General features: G+C 46.3%; 1 protein-coding gene across 1 annotated transcript in view; it reads right to left on the reverse strand.

Moving 5' to 3' along the window:
- The window catches only part of LOC119400029 (myocardin-related transcription factor A), a 259756-nt gene that overhangs the window by 25888 nt on the left and 216598 nt on the right, over positions 1 to 17270 (reverse strand). The window contains exons 3-10 of the mRNA XM_049417946.1: positions 15889 to 16128; positions 13823 to 13888; positions 11100 to 11155; positions 10862 to 10937; positions 7752 to 7913; positions 5322 to 5469; positions 4167 to 4359; positions 2923 to 3147 (exon numbers count right to left, since the gene is read on the reverse strand). Coding sequence (XP_049273903.1) covers positions 2923 to 3147; positions 4167 to 4359; positions 5322 to 5469; positions 7752 to 7913; positions 10862 to 10937; positions 11100 to 11155; positions 13823 to 13888; positions 15889 to 16128 — 1166 coding nt within the window. The remainder of the gene's footprint in view (positions 1 to 2922; positions 3148 to 4166; positions 4360 to 5321; positions 5470 to 7751; positions 7914 to 10861; positions 10938 to 11099; positions 11156 to 13822; positions 13889 to 15888; positions 16129 to 17270) is intronic.

The following is a 17270-nucleotide window of genomic DNA, read 5'->3' on the forward strand; positions in this document are numbered from 1 at the left end:
TAGCGACGTCTACGAGGCAGATTTGGAACTCCGGACTTGAAGGGAGCACACCCTTGTCCGCCACATCAGTTGGCCTTCCACAGAAATTGAAAGAGGAGGAGAGGCTGAGGAAATGGCATCTCTACCTATCACGTGTAAAGTCTTGTCGGCAACGCTTTGGTTGCACCAAATCATGTACATAAATACAATTCGGCGTCTACATTGCCTCATTCTTGATAAGAAAGACAACTATGAAATATGACCCCACCAGCGCTTCATCAACCTTGCGAAAAGAAACACTTTCATGTTGCTATCTCACAAGAACATACTTAGGGATTCTCTGCAACTTTTTCTGTAATTTCACTTCGAATTAGTCGAAAAATGTTTGAAAAATATTCGAAAATTATTCGAAATTATTCGATTCGATTCGCACTCAATCTTTACTATTCGAGTTCGCTTCGCACCCAAAAGTTTGCTATTCGCACAGCTCTAGTAGTAATGCTTAATAGATGAGCAAATTAATTGCTAAAGCAACGCTCAACCGACTTCACGCAAGACCACGACAGAAGCTGGAAATTATGTTGTCTCTTGACTGATAACTGCTCATGTCAGCATCGACCTCATATGCATCAGCACACAACCAGATATGACTAGATTAGTGCATGTTTCATAGCTACGGATGGCGCTTCCAAATAACGAGGTTCGCACTAAATGAGATTTTACTGTATATTACCACATGTGCAACCTTTCACTTTTGGCTAGTAATTGCTTTCACCAGAGTATTGCGCTGTTACCGCTCCTTTGTGTGATGCACTCGTATGCAAATGCTCGCGAGCATTGTCGCTGCTTCAATAACGAGATGGGAGTCTCGTAATCTGATCGTACAAGTTGTCAATGTTGTAGCGCATTCAGAAAAAAGAAAAAAAAAAAAGCCAACGTAAACACAGTCGTCCGGATACCTACAATGATGCAGACATACTTACTTACCAGATGGACAGGGTGATTCATTTCAACGACTGTCAACTTCCCTTCCTGCCATTGTTAAGTCCCGTTATCATTTAACGAAGAGAAATGCACACGAGCACTCCATAACACAATGATGAATGCGGTATGATTGCTGCAGTTCAGTTGTCCCCAATAGTGTGTGCATGATGATGCGTTAAGCAAACGTCCTGATATACTAAACAGCTGCTTCAGCCGACAGCCCTTCTTAACGAATGCAATCGTTTCGGCAAGCTACCCTATTCAACCAATCCTAGCTCGCAACGCTCTTCCAAGAAAATGACTGCAAAAACTATCCACGCAATATGACGCAATGCATGCGCTGAGGGACAAGCTAGCGACATTGTTATTTTAAGAGAGAGCAACTGGTTGCGGAGTTGCTCCAAGAAAATTCGCGGGGGTGCACGAGTTGGGGTCGACAGATGATTTTACGCAAGACATACGGGCGATGCCACCTTTGGCTGTTAAACGAATGTTTTGTTATTTTTGTATATCGAGACGTGAATTGACAAGGTCGCGAAACGTCGAATGCACCAACCCAACTGTTTTCATGCGTATGCGTCTACCGATGCACTGTTCGTTTAGTTGTTAATAATACGAAACAGCAAGGTTTAACAGCCCGATGTGGCAGCACCAGAACATAACCGTAAAACAGTCGATAAACAATGATCGAATGCAGTCTAACAGTGATAGCAATGGATACTGATAAATGTATAAATACCAGTAAACAAAATTACAGCATGTAAAAAAAAGCTTTCGTTGCAGAGAAGTAGATCATGCTTTGTTTCACACGGTGAATGCACAATGCTGTGGAGGCTATTGAGATTTCTTGCGACAGCTATGTTCACAGCCAGAAATAATTATGTGTCTATTACTAGCAAATGTGCAAAATTGTTTTATGCTGAGTAATAAGCGAAGACTGTTTGCTACCTACTAGGAAGAGAGCAGAGTGGGTCAGGGAACCAACGGGGGTTAAGGATATTCATAGTTGAAATCAAGAAGAAGAAATGGATATGGGCCGGGCACGTAGCACGTCGACAGGATAACCGCTGGTCATTAAGGGTAACTGACTGGATTCCAAGAGATGGCAACCGCGTGAGGGGGAGACAGAAAATTAGGTGGGTAGATGAGATTAAGTTTGTAGGTATAACCTGGCAGCAGAAAGCACAGGACCGGGTTGATTGGCGGAACATGGGAGAGGCCTTTGCCCTGCAGTGGGCGTAGACAGGCTGATGATGTTTGCTACCTTAAAAAGAAACAGTCACACAGCTGGTACAGTCACACAGCTGGTGAGCTTTTATTAAACATCTTATATTTCGTTCGGTTAGTTTTCGGGTTTTATTCATTTATGGCAGGTCACCGTGCACCATGCATTAAAGTTGTGCACAACTCGCAAGAGCGCTTACAACGACGATAGCTAGCCGTCGAAGGGGCGGTGTTATTTGTTTCCCTCACCAAACTTTTGTGTAGTTCCTAAAGCATTGCACATTATGGGTGAAACGCAGAAAAGGCAACTTTTTATTGCAGTAAAACTGATAGCTGGGCAAGTTGGTATGAACTCATGTTTAAAAATTATTTTTAAACAAAGCGCTCGTTCGTACTTTTTTTCTGCGAGTCCCCGTCTTTTGTGCCCACGACAAAAATTTTTAAGTAACTTTTTATATTGTTCCGATAATGCAAACTGGAGGTGTGCTACTTTCTAAATGAAAATTGGGTACATGTTATGTTGAACGCATACGAATTGGGCAATTACAGTAAACTGCATCCGAATGAAGCAAGAAATACGGAAAGGAAGTAGTTCGGGCTAGTTGGTACTGCACAATCTTTAGTGTAACAGCGCGGAAAAACAACTACAGACAATCCTTGTCCCCTCCTGTTGTCATTTTTTCCACGCTATTACGCTAAACATCCGGAAACATGGGCATGCCTCTCTTGTCTCACCTTGTACTCGTGGAATTTGATGGTGCGCGCCTTCGGCTGCGCCTTTGACTTCGACTTCTTGCGAGCCGCCTTGCCGCCGCCCGCCTGCTGCGGATGCGCGGGAGTCACCGCCGTCCCCGTGAGGAACACCGTTGTCGACGGTGTCACCACTGTGGCGTTGGTGCTCAGAAACGACTGCAGCGGCGATGGCTGTGGCGTTAGAGGGGCTACGGCCTGCTGCTGTAGCTGAAAGGAGAAAATTAAAAAAGAGTAAAGGTAAGCCTGTGTTCGTGCAGCTCCTCGTTTCTACAATCTACAAGCCTAAAGCCGTACTGTAATAGTATTCCGGCACAAGTCCCGAATGAACTGCACAAGTATGACTGAACTTGGATCTCTTGGATATAATGTATTAAATTGAATATCTTCTTGCTGATATCAGAATGCAATGACTATGCTTATAATGCATAACAGATGTGAAGGTATTGTGACGTTGTATGCAAGTAGGTACAATGCAATGTGCAAGACAATACAAATGTGTGTGGTGCAGACTGTAATCAATTTGAACTGAATCATACATAACTTAACCATGTTAACCTTTACTTGAAAAGAAAAAAGACAGACACTGATATTAAACATTTAAAAAGCAGCCTACAATAAAGGATCACTTTGCAGGCTTTCTCATGAGATGCGATCTGTGTAGTCAGCGCTGGACGTTCCTTTTTAATGTGCACCATAATGTATGTTGCTACATATTCATTTCTATTAAAAGAACGACCCGGAAAAGACATAACATTGAATTCAATGCATTACATTAAAAAGAGGCAGAAAGCATGTTGTTCTTGCTCTTTCCATGTTGTGTACATGTGCGAAAATAATGCACAACACAGACATGTAATGCCCCCTGGACACAATGACGTCAAACAAACACAGACAGCTCTGACTGTCAAAGATACAACTATGAGGTGCATGACCCGATCCTGCAGTCTGCGCAATTCTGAGCCCAGCCTCTGCAGATTTTCATTGCTCAATTAAGATCCATAGCTATGTTTCACGATGAATTTGATGTCCATGATCCACTTTGCGATGCTTTGAAATGCATTTAGACCGTTCAAAGTTCAATTCTATGCGCATTTGGTGTTAAATATAGGCAGCCATTTAGGATAACATTGGTGATGCCAAACTGCTGAACCGAAATGCAGGTACATAGTAGCGAACTATTTTACAATTGCGAGATCGGGCCCTCCGTAATCCAAACGGGGTCTCACCTGATGCGAAGCGCAGAGCGAGGACGCTGTCGTCGGTGCAACAGTTGCCACTTGGACCACGGGTGTCGGCTGCGTCGTGACCGGCGCCACCGGGGGCGAAGCCCGTGGACTTCCCGCGGAGAGCGAGCTCGGCGAGCCCTCGTGCAAAGTCCCGGACGATGACGACGACTCCGACAGGTCTATAGACGGCAAACTGCACGACATGGATGTCAACAGCTTTCAAGGGGCTGCCACAACTTCATCAGCTTTGCAAGCACCATTGTCAATAGCAGCTGCTCTACATTATGACAGATCTGTCAACACATTTTTATTGGGACTCCAGGAAAAGGTACAAAAGATGGAAAGCCCTCTAAAACGAAAGCAGCTAATTAAAAGGAAGCAAAGAGAAGACTTGGTCAGATGTTGCCAGATATGGTTGTCGTGACGGTACTGTTGTCACAACAGATTGTCATGCGATTGCAAAAGAGCACAGTGAGCAATAGGCAATGGAGTCGGCTAAGACGCAACAATACAGTCGCAGTTTTGGTTTCAGAGAGCATGTGAGTGGGGCGGGACTCTGAGTGGTCTCCATGCAAACATAGCTGGCTACGTGAGCACACAAGGCCGCGAGCACATGAGCACCGCTTCGAAAACTCTTTTCAAAGAAGGCTTCCCAGGTGTCGCCGTAATCCCTCCTGGGACGTCGTAAACATGTGTGACTCCCCAAAAATGCACTGTCTAGGCAAGGACATCAGCCTTTGTACTCCTGTGCAAACTTATAAAGGAGATGCTCCCTCTTTCCGTTGGAAAGCTCTACTAGGAGAGAGCACTCGCAAGGGTCATGGCAGCCAACGCAAGCTCGTGATGCAGGCAGTTGTTGGTTTACTATGTTAAAACCAAGTTGGTGTCGATGTCGCAAGGTGGGGCCTTTTGCGTGCAGTTGCGCGACACGCACTTCAAAATTGACGTTAAGTATGTTCCGGGCTTATATTATTCAATGATATTTCGTAGATGATGCTCGCATGTCCACACAAATCTATCCCACAAGTTATCTTGCATTCAAGACTCTGTGTCAGTACTCCTTTAAAAGTCAAGCTAAAAGCGCCGGGCGCTGAAGTTCTTGCAACCACAAAGTAACGTGCTCGTAAACAGCAGATGGAGGAGGGGGCATCGCACCTGCTCTGTGACTGGTCGTTGGAGTCCTGGCCGGGGGAAGGCACAAGCAGGTCACTTCCATTGCTGTCCTCGTCGATGAGGAAATGCGGAGGTGGCGGGTGCTTCCGGCTCTCGCCTTCGCACGTCCGCCGGAATGGAATCTGGCCCTCTGTTGGAAAAGCAGAGAGAGAGGCAAATGAGTTAAAGCTGGGTTATTACCCAGCTTTAAGAAGAAACCAAAACTGTATGTAATGAAACGACACATACTAAAACACACTCCTGAGTAATTCAAGCTTTGAAGAAACAAAAAACAAGCACACTCCAGCCCGCAATGCCCCTTCGACTTCTAAAGCCTCATAAACACTTGCTTGAATGGTCCGTATACTTTTGACAACAGGTGTGCCCGCGAATTTTGAGTAGCACTGAAGTGCAGCGCTAATTCTCCTCTCAATGACGTTAGCTGGCTTACGCAGTAAAAGCAGGAAGTGGCTAAAGGAACTAAAAGTATGTAATGGCTGCCACACGTTTAGTTTTTCGAGCACTTTTCAGCGTTTTGCTGCAGCATTTTCATCAAGTGAGGGAAGGAATCGTGGGCACAATCCAACAGCGATACCCTCGCTGTACTGTTGGGCATCAGAGTGCACGGAGTGGTACTCAAGACACGTCCATCATGGCATCACATAGTTTCAATGCTGACGACACAGCAGTGGCTTACCATTTGACAATGTCGTACAGCGTACGTTAAAGTTACGGTCGATGCTGGCGGGAGGTGCCTGGAGGCAGCGCTTTCAAATAGAGAATTTTGACCTAAACTGTGAATTTAGGGCGCAGTTTCTTGCGCGACTAACCATAATGGGCCCTCTTGTTGCAGTCGCGACGATAAATTGAGATCTGTAAGGTGAGCATGTCGCGACCCCTTTAAGAGAACTGTAGCGCCTATCACATTATGCAGAGCTGCGTGCAATGCAAAAGGACAGTGTCCGCAAAATGCACTAGAATACTCTCGAGTAAATCATCGCTGCGAAGGACGACTGATTGGGAGGATATTTTCTCGTCCTCGCGTCGCTTTTTTTAAACTCGACATCACCGAAGAGTGAAACGAAAATACTCAATGTATCACACCGGCGAGGTAAGCAGAACAAAGTTTTAAAAAGAGCCCCCAAACTGGCGGCGAGTATCTAAAGCACCTTGTAGTAGTTTCATTTTCATCAGGTGACAGATGATGTGGCACTTCCAAAGCATACACGCGGACGTGGCAATGTCTAATTTTAGAACTGCGCACGCGGAAACGATAGCAATAAGAGGGAGGCGGCGAGAGAGTGCGGGGAATGACAGCTGTCAGTCCTCCGAAGAAGAAGCAAGAACTCACCCTCGAATATCTACGCAGCAATGCAAGGCCTTTTCGATTCCCCTTTGAGCGTGGCATTGGGGACGTTGTGCCAACCAACACTAACGTGCTTCCGAGACACATATCTAAACTTCGTTCCATGCTGGTTGTTTTCTAAACGTGTTGATGCTCTTCCGGCACAGGTGCAAGAGGTCGAAAGAGAGCCTCTCCGAGATTTCAAATGGCTCGGCTAAAATTTGCAGACGCCAATTGTGTTCAAAGGATACTGAACAAAATTTTTGCCACCGAGATTTTTCAACCAAACTGAAAGATTGGGCGCTGAAACCCGTAGACACAACTTTCATATCAGGAAGAAACTAACGGAAAATAATGAATTTAATGCATTTTTCACAAACTGATGCATCTAGGGGCCGTGCCGTAAACTAGGCAGAGGTGGTGACGTTTGGTGACGTTCACCGTGTCTCTCAACCCACTAGTTTCTAGAACCAGTATGAACGGCACCAGCAGTGAACAAAGCCCCCAGGTGGGGTAAAGCCCCCAAAAGGGTGGGTCACATCTCAGCCCCTTTGGGGAAGGGGGAGGGAGAGTGGGATGTAGAGGAGAGGTGGACATAGGGAAGTAGCAGGACAGAAAAACATGCACGCTGCACCTGCCACAGGGACAACCGATGTCACGGCCAATGACGCACAGCCCTGCGCGCGCTGACAATCCTCCAAGAATAAAGCCAACTGTTCAAAACTGTGAAATAAACTTTGTTTATCCAAACAGTCGCATCTTCCGTCGGGAATTTTGCTGTTTTTAGCATTTATTATTTTTGCTCAGTGTTCCCTTAAGTAGTCCAAACTGTGTCTTAAAGCAATGTACATTCTCGCAAGAAGAACCAGCTCAGTTGGAACAATGTATAGAAGTGACGGAAAAAAGATGTCCCGTGTGGCCTCCTCCTTTCCATCGTCAATTACTTCTCGTGCTTAAGTTTCGATAGGTCCGTGATAGGCTAATACGGCAAGACCTGTGATTGGCAGCAAAGCGTACCGGCAACACTCGGTCCGGTGTGGCGCGAGTTAGCCGATTTGCGAAAGCGGAACAAGGGACAATCGACTCACCCTTGATGGCTTGTGCGAACGTCGCATCCGTCTGCAGGATGTTGCCCTTGACCAACTCCAGGGGTCCGGGCCGGTGAGAGAGCCGGTCGTTGAGGCCGTCGGCCAGCCGCGCCTTCTTCAACTGCCGCTGCTTGTCCTGAAGGCTCGGGTCCACCGTGGTGTCTGCAGTGGTTAACAGATGAATAATTTAGCGAGTCTTTATTTCCACATTACAAAACATGTATAGTTAAAGATCGATTTCACAAGGTGATGGGGAAGCTCAAATTAGTATTTCGTTAAATCGGGAAGTTCGCAAAATTGAGACAGGGATTTTTTGGTCCTTCGAAACCTACAACTGTAGCGTATAGCGACACCCAAAGCCAACGCCGCATTTTACTTGCTGCTAACCCACGCCTGAGCGTGTGAAAGGTCTGCGACGGTGGCCCGGACTTTTGCCACGTTCCCATGTCCGGGCAATACAGGCCAGGTAGACGGACACGTGAAGCTATGACAGGCTGCCGATATGCAAAGGTGGAGAGAACGAAGGCGGTGATTGTGTGAGCAATAAAGGGGCGAGGAGGCAAGCATCTTTTGCTTAAACCATAAAATAACAAAAGCAACCACAGTAGTGTTCCCGTGGAAGCGTACACAGAGACAGTAAACCACCGTTGCTCCTGGCCTTATATGATATGTTAGAGCGCTAACTGCCAAGTCCGTTGTTTCATGCATGGGCGTGGCAGCGCGCAGCCTCTCCGTAATAATACTAGGGTCGCGATTAGTGCGGCTACATGTTTTAACGTGATAGCGTCAGAGCACGTGCTCGAAGGAAAACCTGTCAGTGTGGAAATGAGAGAGAAATCGCCATTTTCTTACTCCCCTACTTCAGAAAAAAAAAAAAAAAAAACTTCATTAAATCGGGTTTGGTGCCAAGTTATACATATCGGTGTCACACGGGCAATATTGATCGTGATCATGGCCGATCCAGATTGGGCTCGGTCCAGATCAGTCACTGCTAATAATCACTTTTAATCACGATCAGGCCCGATCGGGATCAAGATGATCACGATCTGTGCATCGTCATCAGGCTCCCAGATTGCAATTTGATGTCGGTGACAAAACCCAATCCGGATTAGCGTGGACTGTGTAGCAGTGACAATTGTTGATTGCGATCAAGAAATACACTCCGGATGGGCCCTGATGGCGATAAAAAGTGTCCGCATGACACCGGTATTAGATTCGTTAATTCGGGTTGATGACAACACCAAACCCTACGGGTATCTGCCGGGGAATGGAAGTTACTTCGTTAGATTGAGTCAACTGTATTGCAAACACTTGTTGGATGCCTACAGATGCCAGGCCTCCAGTAAAGCTTCAGCTTGGGTGAGCTGATGCATGCATGTTTAAAAAGTGCGGAACGACTCGGACAAAGACAAAGCAACATGAAGCCACATCATAAGCGCTAACAATGATTTGCTAATCAGCGATTCCAATGTGTCCTTGTGTTTTTAGTCTTTGCTTCAGTTGCACTGCACCTTTAAACAAGCCAAACTTACACACACATAAGCAGTTTTTTGCAAGACCGCGTCGATACCGTCCCCACTCCCGATACGCTGCCAGGGGTTGGCCTCGGCATGCTTTGGAAGAACTATGGAAGATTAAAACTAAACTCTAGATATTTACGTGCCGAAAACACTATCTGATTATGAAGCATGCCGTAACGAGGGACTACGGGCTAATTTTTGAGCCCCCAGGACTTTTTAACCCTTTCCTTACCGTGAAAAAAGACGAAAATTGTACCAAATTTACCAGAATTTTTTTTCACTCAGTTTGCAGAGCTTTTTTTTCTGAATAAAATGGTGCCATCATTTCAATTCAATGGGGTTCCTTTATTTCACTAATTGTGTAAAAAATATAGCTAAAAGATGACAACACAATGAAAGCTGATACATATGGCACAACTTGGACAAGTGTGGCCACCTAGCGTCAATAATAATGAGAACTAACAGACAAAGTAATGCCAAGGAAAGTATAGGTTCGGTCCCTGCTGGCGGCAAAGTTATCTTTTCGTCTACTTTCTTCACATTTATATCCTAATTACTACAAATACCATTCCCTATACTTTCCTTGGCATTATTGTCTGTTAGTTCTTATTATTATTGTGTCTAACAAAGAAACATGCGCCCTTAAAAAGTCACCTTTTTTCCTTCACCTAGCGTCAAGAAACACAACCATGACGAGTATAGCTGTCATCGGTCATTTTGGTACAAAATCTCATGACAACTACAGTAGTCAGCAGGAGGGAAAGGGTTAACACCTAAATTGAAGTGCATGGGTGTTTCTTGTCACTTCGCTCTCATCGAAACGTGGCCATTGCGGTGTCCAGGAACCGAACCCAAGCCCTCGCGCTTATAACAACGCGACGCCCATAGTCGCTAAGCCACTACGACTGGAGAGATGGTATGCACGACGACTGGAACTGACAAACTGAAGGGAAGTTACGAGAAAAGAAAAAACGGAACGAAGAAACAAACCAGAAGTGCTAGAGGAAGTGCAATCAGGGCGAGGGACAATAAACATGCTACGCTTTCTCTTTGACCGCGCGCGGAGAGTGGTCAAGAATCTCCTTCCCATTCTCAATGAAAGCATCGCGCTTGTCGGCATCCTCGGGGTCTGGATTCACCAAACGCAACGCTACCTGGCGAGCGTCCAGCTAACAACTTTGCCGAGCGGTGGAAATAAAAAGAAGGTATCAAAAACAGAAAGGAAAGGAGGATGAACTAACGCGAAACAGAGAAGCAAATAAATTTTAAAAAAGAAGGAAAATTGGAGAAGAAGGAAAAATTCTAGAGCACCGGAGCAAAAAAAAAAAAAAAAAAGGAAACGAAGGAGGGAATGAATGAGAGAGTTCTGTGAACGCCAAAAACATGGAAGTGTCCGTTTATCCCATACGTCCGAGAACTCCGCAATACTAAAACAAATAAGAAGTGATAACAAAAGACAAAGAAAAAAGAAAGGGAGCTGAAAAAAACCAGAAAGAAGGCGATCGAGAGAGAGAGAGGCGAGGAAGCTTAAGCTTAAACACTGAGAAACGAGGAAGCGCGCGTACGCACTTACGTATACAATGCGCTCACCTTCAAGAATATGCTGCTGTATGAGCTCCTGGCGATCTGGCCTCCGTTGAATTTTGTTCTTGAGGTAGTCCCCCATCTGCAGGAATAGGTGCCAGGGTTCGGCGGTTGGGGAGGGTGGGGGGGAAGCAAAAAGAGGAAGTGGCGGGCACAGTAAGATGCATTGTTCTCCTGAAAGCGCACGGCGAGTCGTACGCTGCTCGCGGAATATTTGTTGTTGTTATTATTTTCGAGTACTGACCTTGGCCCTTTCGAGGTTCTTCCTCTGTTCATGGAATGCGGGAGAGGCCTTGAGAGCTGCGGGGAAGAAATGTAGACAAGACGACGACAAATGACTTAGAGGCAACGTTTACGTACGGTCAACTTGCGACGGCGTTTGCATACGGTTGGCTCTAGATACCGATGTACAGTCGGTGTCAAAACTTGTAGAGACCATTGTAGGTCTGATGAAACTTTCAATTTCTCAGTAATTTGTGACTGTATCTGGTTGAACTTCACGGTATGTTGTTAGCATGTTTTAGAACAGGCTAGAAATCTAAATTCAAAGGCTGCCTGCCGTAACGGCGGGAATTATTCGGGCTTTTCTTGCGTCTTGTCACTAAACTTCTGACGCTGACTGTACACATACGACACTTAACGATTCAGACGTCGTAATCAACTCATATCCCGGCTGACGTATTTTTGTGCCGTGAATGAGCACTGGGCAATTGTTGCGGTGGGGCCAAATGTGATTGCAACGCGTCCCGAAGGCCCTCGCTTTTTATCGTGTTCTGTAATGCATGAGCTCTACATTTCCAGCGTCCACAGGTGACACAAGAGCTGCCGGCAGTCATTTGGGCCAATTATTGTGTTTCTATTACTGAGCAATGTACAATAAAAGACATGACCATGATGCAATGAATGTAGTTATGACGAATCCCCGAATATAGCAATGCAAACATTAAATACTTCTCATGGCATCAGCACACAATGAGCATATTTTTGTAGCAAATACTTATAATAACAGAAGTATACGCCTGCTGAATCAGGCTTCGTCATTATGAAGCTAACGTTAATCAGTAAAGCGCTTATAATAGTAGTAACACTGGAACCTGCAATGCATACCAGGGAAATCTAATGACCATGAAGAAATGCACCACGAAAGCGAATATAGCGTGTAATGCACGCGCAACAATGCGCCGATTTTTCCATGCTTTTGAGTAGGACATTTGAGTGCTTTGCTGCCAAATAAAGGTAATGTTCGTGTATTGCTGTTACAGTTCTGTAGACGTTGCCTGAAGGGAAAGGTGGCAAAGTGAATAGTATGAAAACTGCACAGTGTTCATCGTCTCGGTACTTTGAACTTCGTGACCGCTGATTTAACTTTTTCTGCAACAATGTTCTGTTCCGGGCTAGTTTAGAACTGTGACCAATAAACGACACACAACGAAGACGCAGACCAAGACAGCCACCACACTGACTAGCCCAACTTTACACACTTGCCCAGGAAGTTAGTTCATGGAAAAATATAACTGAGTGGTGGAAATGATGACTATAACTGGCTCACTTCTCCACCTTATGTACATAAAGGGTGTCTATACACTTGATCTGGCTTCCCTGAGCTTAGTTAGAACGCCCGCCTTAGTCCTAATAACTTGCTTCAAACACTTTATCGGGTAGCCAGTGACTCGGCACAGTTCAGTGCTTTACTACTAGCGTGGTACTGCAATGCAGCGATCGAGTGCTCCAGATAGGATTGTAGGCATCTGTACCACTGCTTAATGAAGCTGCTTAGGACGCTTGAGTGACCTCAAACGCTTAAGACCGTGGCACATTTATCACAGCAAACTGCTTCTTTAAAGCGGCAGAAAGCGGAAACAGTGGGAGACAGGAGCGCGAGCACACAATTAGTTCAGTCCATACGACTCCAAAAGCATTAGATGTTCTTCAACCACTCGCACAAGCAAGACAGTTCTGGAATGCTATTGCAGAGAGATGCCTTTTTCCCCGATTCCAATGCTTTTCATGCTCTTAGTGCTTACCCATCACTGTTACCAAAGAGCAAGTGCGAAGCGCATGAAAGGCGTCAGAATCGAAAAAGGCATTGCTCCGCAACGGCACCCTTGAACTTTCTAGAGAAGCAACCAGCAATCTCTAAAACGGGCGACCACCCGATGGGCTACGGGTTCACTGAACGGTCAAATCCCAAATTATCCGGAGAACGAGCAGCCAGCAAGACGGTCACGCATAGTAACAGCGACCGCCAAATGAAAGCCAGCAAGAAACAAAAGAAGAGGGAACACTCGCACGCTAGCCAACAAACGACAAACGCACGAATAAGAGGGAAGCTTATTACACATACAAAATGTCCCACCAGCATAGTGAGTTACACCAAGAACACACAAACGCATAAAGCGGAGGCCCCCCTCATTACACATGCAACATGCCCCGTTAGGTGGTCAAGGGGTGCCAAGAGATGCCCTGGCGCCCAGTCAAGTAGAGGTGGCCGCTGGCAGCCGCAGACGTACCGACGACACGCTTTAAGAGCACCTCACCCTGCACGTGTGCCTGAAGAGTCGCCGCTGCTAATTTCCACAGCGCTCGACTGTGTTGTCATGCAAATGAGGTGGAGGGGGGCTGCCTCCCCCCCCCCCCCCCTCTTAACAAAACGACACCGTAGCGTAGGTGGCTGGCGAAAAGAAAAATGGGCTGCCGTCACCAGCATTACGCAAAAATCCCCGTGAATAAAAAAGGTCGCACCAGCCGTCGGTCGCCGCCGCCACTGCCGGCCCGCCGCAGTTGCCACTGACTGGCACGGATGCCGAGCCGGCCGGGTGCGAGAGCAGACGACGGCCGGGCACGAGAGAAGACGACGGAGGCGGCGTGGCATTAAGCTCTGCCAAGTTTCACCGGTGCCGTCGTCTGCTCGAGCGGCGAGGCAGACGACGACGGCAGTGACGAAAAAAAAGGGGAGCTAAGACTCACATGGCATGATGCCTTGTTCCACGAGTTGAGTGATGGGCCGCCGAAGCATGAGCTTCACTTTCAGCGCTGCAGTCACCACCGAGTGAGGAGGAGAAGGGGAGAGGGTAGTGGAGGAGAGAGAGAGAAAAACGGTGAATCGATATCCCAGCAGGGGTGACGGTCAAGTACGTCTGGGAGGTGTTCGGCAAAAGCACTTCTGTTTAGCACACGCATGGCTTCCCAGAACGTTAACAAGGGGGCGCCACCATCTACGTATCAATGTTTCAAACGGACGTTATAAAGTGAAACAATAAAGCAATTTAGACTGGCAACATGCGCTTGCAAAAATATATGTGAATAGTTATATTAGCAAGGACAGTGATGCGTACTTCGGAGAGGTGTCTGGGGAAAGCACTTCTGTTTCACACAGCTTCCCAGACTGCCACTCAGGGGGCGCCACTGTCTATGCAGGTTTCTCTAATGCGACGCTTGGGAGAAATGAAATATGTCTAGACCAATAAGGCATTCCTTCAAAAAACACGTTTTTCCGTTCATACAGCATTGAGAGGTTGATTAACAAATTGAAGACTGAGCCTGCGTGTCCTTTTTTTTCTGTTTCTTTAGTTTATTCAGAAGCTTCAGTGCTGGCAGGTCAGCATGGCACCACAAACTGCACTGTAATTTTCCCCGAGGCTAAACTGGCACCAGCGGAAGTTTGAGGTAGTTTTAAAGATTAGAGACGGACTTGGTGCCCCCTTCAGGGGTTGAACGTCAAAACCGAAGGTCTGGAGGGATCTGGTCCCTTCGTTCGAGAGGTTGACAGTCAACCCCTGAGAAAGACACCAAGTCAACCTGACAATGTCGGGACTACATTTAAAGTTGGCTGGTGCCAGTTTAAACACGACAATCTTCCACCCATCCAGACAGATTTCCATCAAAGATGTTGACGCCTTACATAACGTGTCACACCTGTTCCCACTGTAGCCCAGGATAAGCCACCAGAACTCGCGAGCTTCCATCGTGCAAATTTGAAAAATGTCACAAGGTACATAAGGTTTTTAAAAAGTTATACACATCTGATGAAACCAACAATTAAAACAAGGAAAGCATAGGGAACATTACTGGTTGTTTTCTATGCTGTAGTTTAACACAATTTTGACTTAAATTGAAAGGAATTAAAGTGCACGAAAGATCACCTTTTCCGTTTGTGGGATCTCAACCCACAATCATCCATTTACGCTAGGGCGGAGAGTGCTTCTTCGTCCACTTTGTAGGGTATTTATGTGTGTTTAAAGGGGCCCTGCAACACTTTTTCAGCATGGTCAGAAAACGCTGCCGATAGGTAGTCGAGGCTCCTGAGAATATGTGCGCCAAACGTTATAGTGTAGCATACGGCATGGTATTTACAATTAATTCACAAGGAATCACTCGCTCTTGTCTCGACAAATGACGCCATAAACTCAAATGACCGTGCCACAGACACAATGTCCACAGTCATTAGCTGACTTGAGCAATGTGAGCCGCATAATTACCATGGCTGCCGCAGCATGCCGTCACGTGCACGTGCACGCGCTCACCATCGCACTGAAAGGCACGCATTCAAAAAAATAGAAAAGTGCTCACGATGTGCGCTGATGAATGTATGTAGCTTCTTGCCCCCTTGTCAAACTCCCACCCCCTGCGTAGCTTTCAGCACACTCGCTGGTACAAAAGGAGAGACAGCAAGCACTTAAAGCGTGCGACAAACCCCTGTAACTCCGCTCGTACTTGACGGATTCTAAAAATTTTTGCGGCAATCTATTAATGAGGCAATAAATTCGTTTAATGAAGCCATTCGATGATTACTTGGAAAAGTGTTGCAGTGCCCCTTCAATTCCTGGGAGTGCTAGCCAGAGCCACTTGTAGCCAAGGCAGTGATTGTGGAACACTCTTTTTGCCAGAGGGCATCATGTGGCACTTGATCATCGCACAAGGTGGCAGCTGACCAACAAGCATTCGCAAGCTACGTAAGGCATCAAGTCAAGTCTAGTGAAGTCTGCCTATCAAGATTAATCAAATCTAAGAGGAAGAAAGGGGGCGCCACTTACACTCCTTGTTCCGGTCCATGGCCTGCTGCAGGGAGGCCTCGTCCACGCGGGCGGGGGGCGACGGGACGCTCCCGTCGCCGGCGCCGCCCGAAGACGAGGACGTCGCGGGAGACTGCTGCTGTTCGGCCATGATGCCGAGGTTGTAGTCCCTAAACCACTCTGGGTAGATGGACACTATAGTCTCCAGAAGGTCCTGGTCCAGCTGGATGCCCCAGTACACGGGCCGGCTGTCCCCCGCACCTGTACACAACCGCAACGCAGGGATGAGACGATCGGGCCAGTAGACTTCAAATTTTGATGGACAATAGATACTCCCTCCACTAAGTGGCAATTATGAGTCCTTGTGCACTGAAGGCATCCTCAGCTTGCCAAAGACTTGTAGTTGCACTTCTAGGATTGGGCTGAGAAGTACAGTCTCCCACTGCCCTCCGTTAATGTACATACTATTTCGCCCTGTGACTCTGAAGCAAACTCCCAGTATACTATTCAGGTCCGCCCTTTGATGACAAAACCTACACGTGTCCAAGCATAACTCCGGGTAGTAGTGGTTGTACACAACCGGATATGGGAGAGTGTAGAGCGTGAAGTTTTCAATTTATAGCACGTAGAGAATGGAGTGTGGCTTAAAGGGACCGACAAGTGGCCAGAACGTGCGATTAGACACAGGCGGAAATGAAAAGACCGCTAATTTCAGTGAAACAATCAAACATCCCTTTTGCAATCCAAGCAGGATTTATATTTTTAAATTGATTACATATTTAAATTAATCGTAATTGCAACATAAATAATTATCCAGCTATTCTACAGCAAGTCATGCTATATTTTTTTCAAAAACATGATCTCAACAATTCAAATTGCATGTAATTGTTTTCTGCTGGCAGAGAGCATTAAAAAAAAGGTAAAAAAATATTTTGAAATTCACACCGAAATGCTCAACTTACAACATCTCATTAAACACTGTACTACTTTCACCAAATCGACTGTGTGTAGCAAAATATTTCAACCAGAGATGATGGAATTTTAGGCCAGAAGAACGCTTCGGTTACCATTAGCTCAGTGTCTGCGGTCTCTTCCTTGCCAACAATGCACAGAAATAGCAAAAGTAAGTCGCTTCTCCAAACGAGGACGTCATGTCGCAAAGTGTTATATTTCATGTGCGAAAACAACATGATCGTGAAGCGTACAGTAGTGAAGGATATTCAGATTAATTTCAACCACCTGGGGATCCTTTTATCCTTGACATGCAGCTATATCTAATTGCACGAGGTCCTCTAGCATTTTGTTCCCATCGAATCCGGCCACTGCAGTCGAGAGTTGAACCCTTGACCTCACACCGGCCATCGAGTCGCTGCAGCGGGTGTCATCGCAGTAATGCTCACAAG

This window comes from Rhipicephalus sanguineus, chromosome 7 (genome assembly GCF_013339695.2).
Source record: "Rhipicephalus sanguineus isolate Rsan-2018 chromosome 7, BIME_Rsan_1.4, whole genome shotgun sequence".
NCBI lineage: Eukaryota > Metazoa > Arthropoda > Arachnida > Ixodida > Ixodidae > Rhipicephalus > Rhipicephalus sanguineus.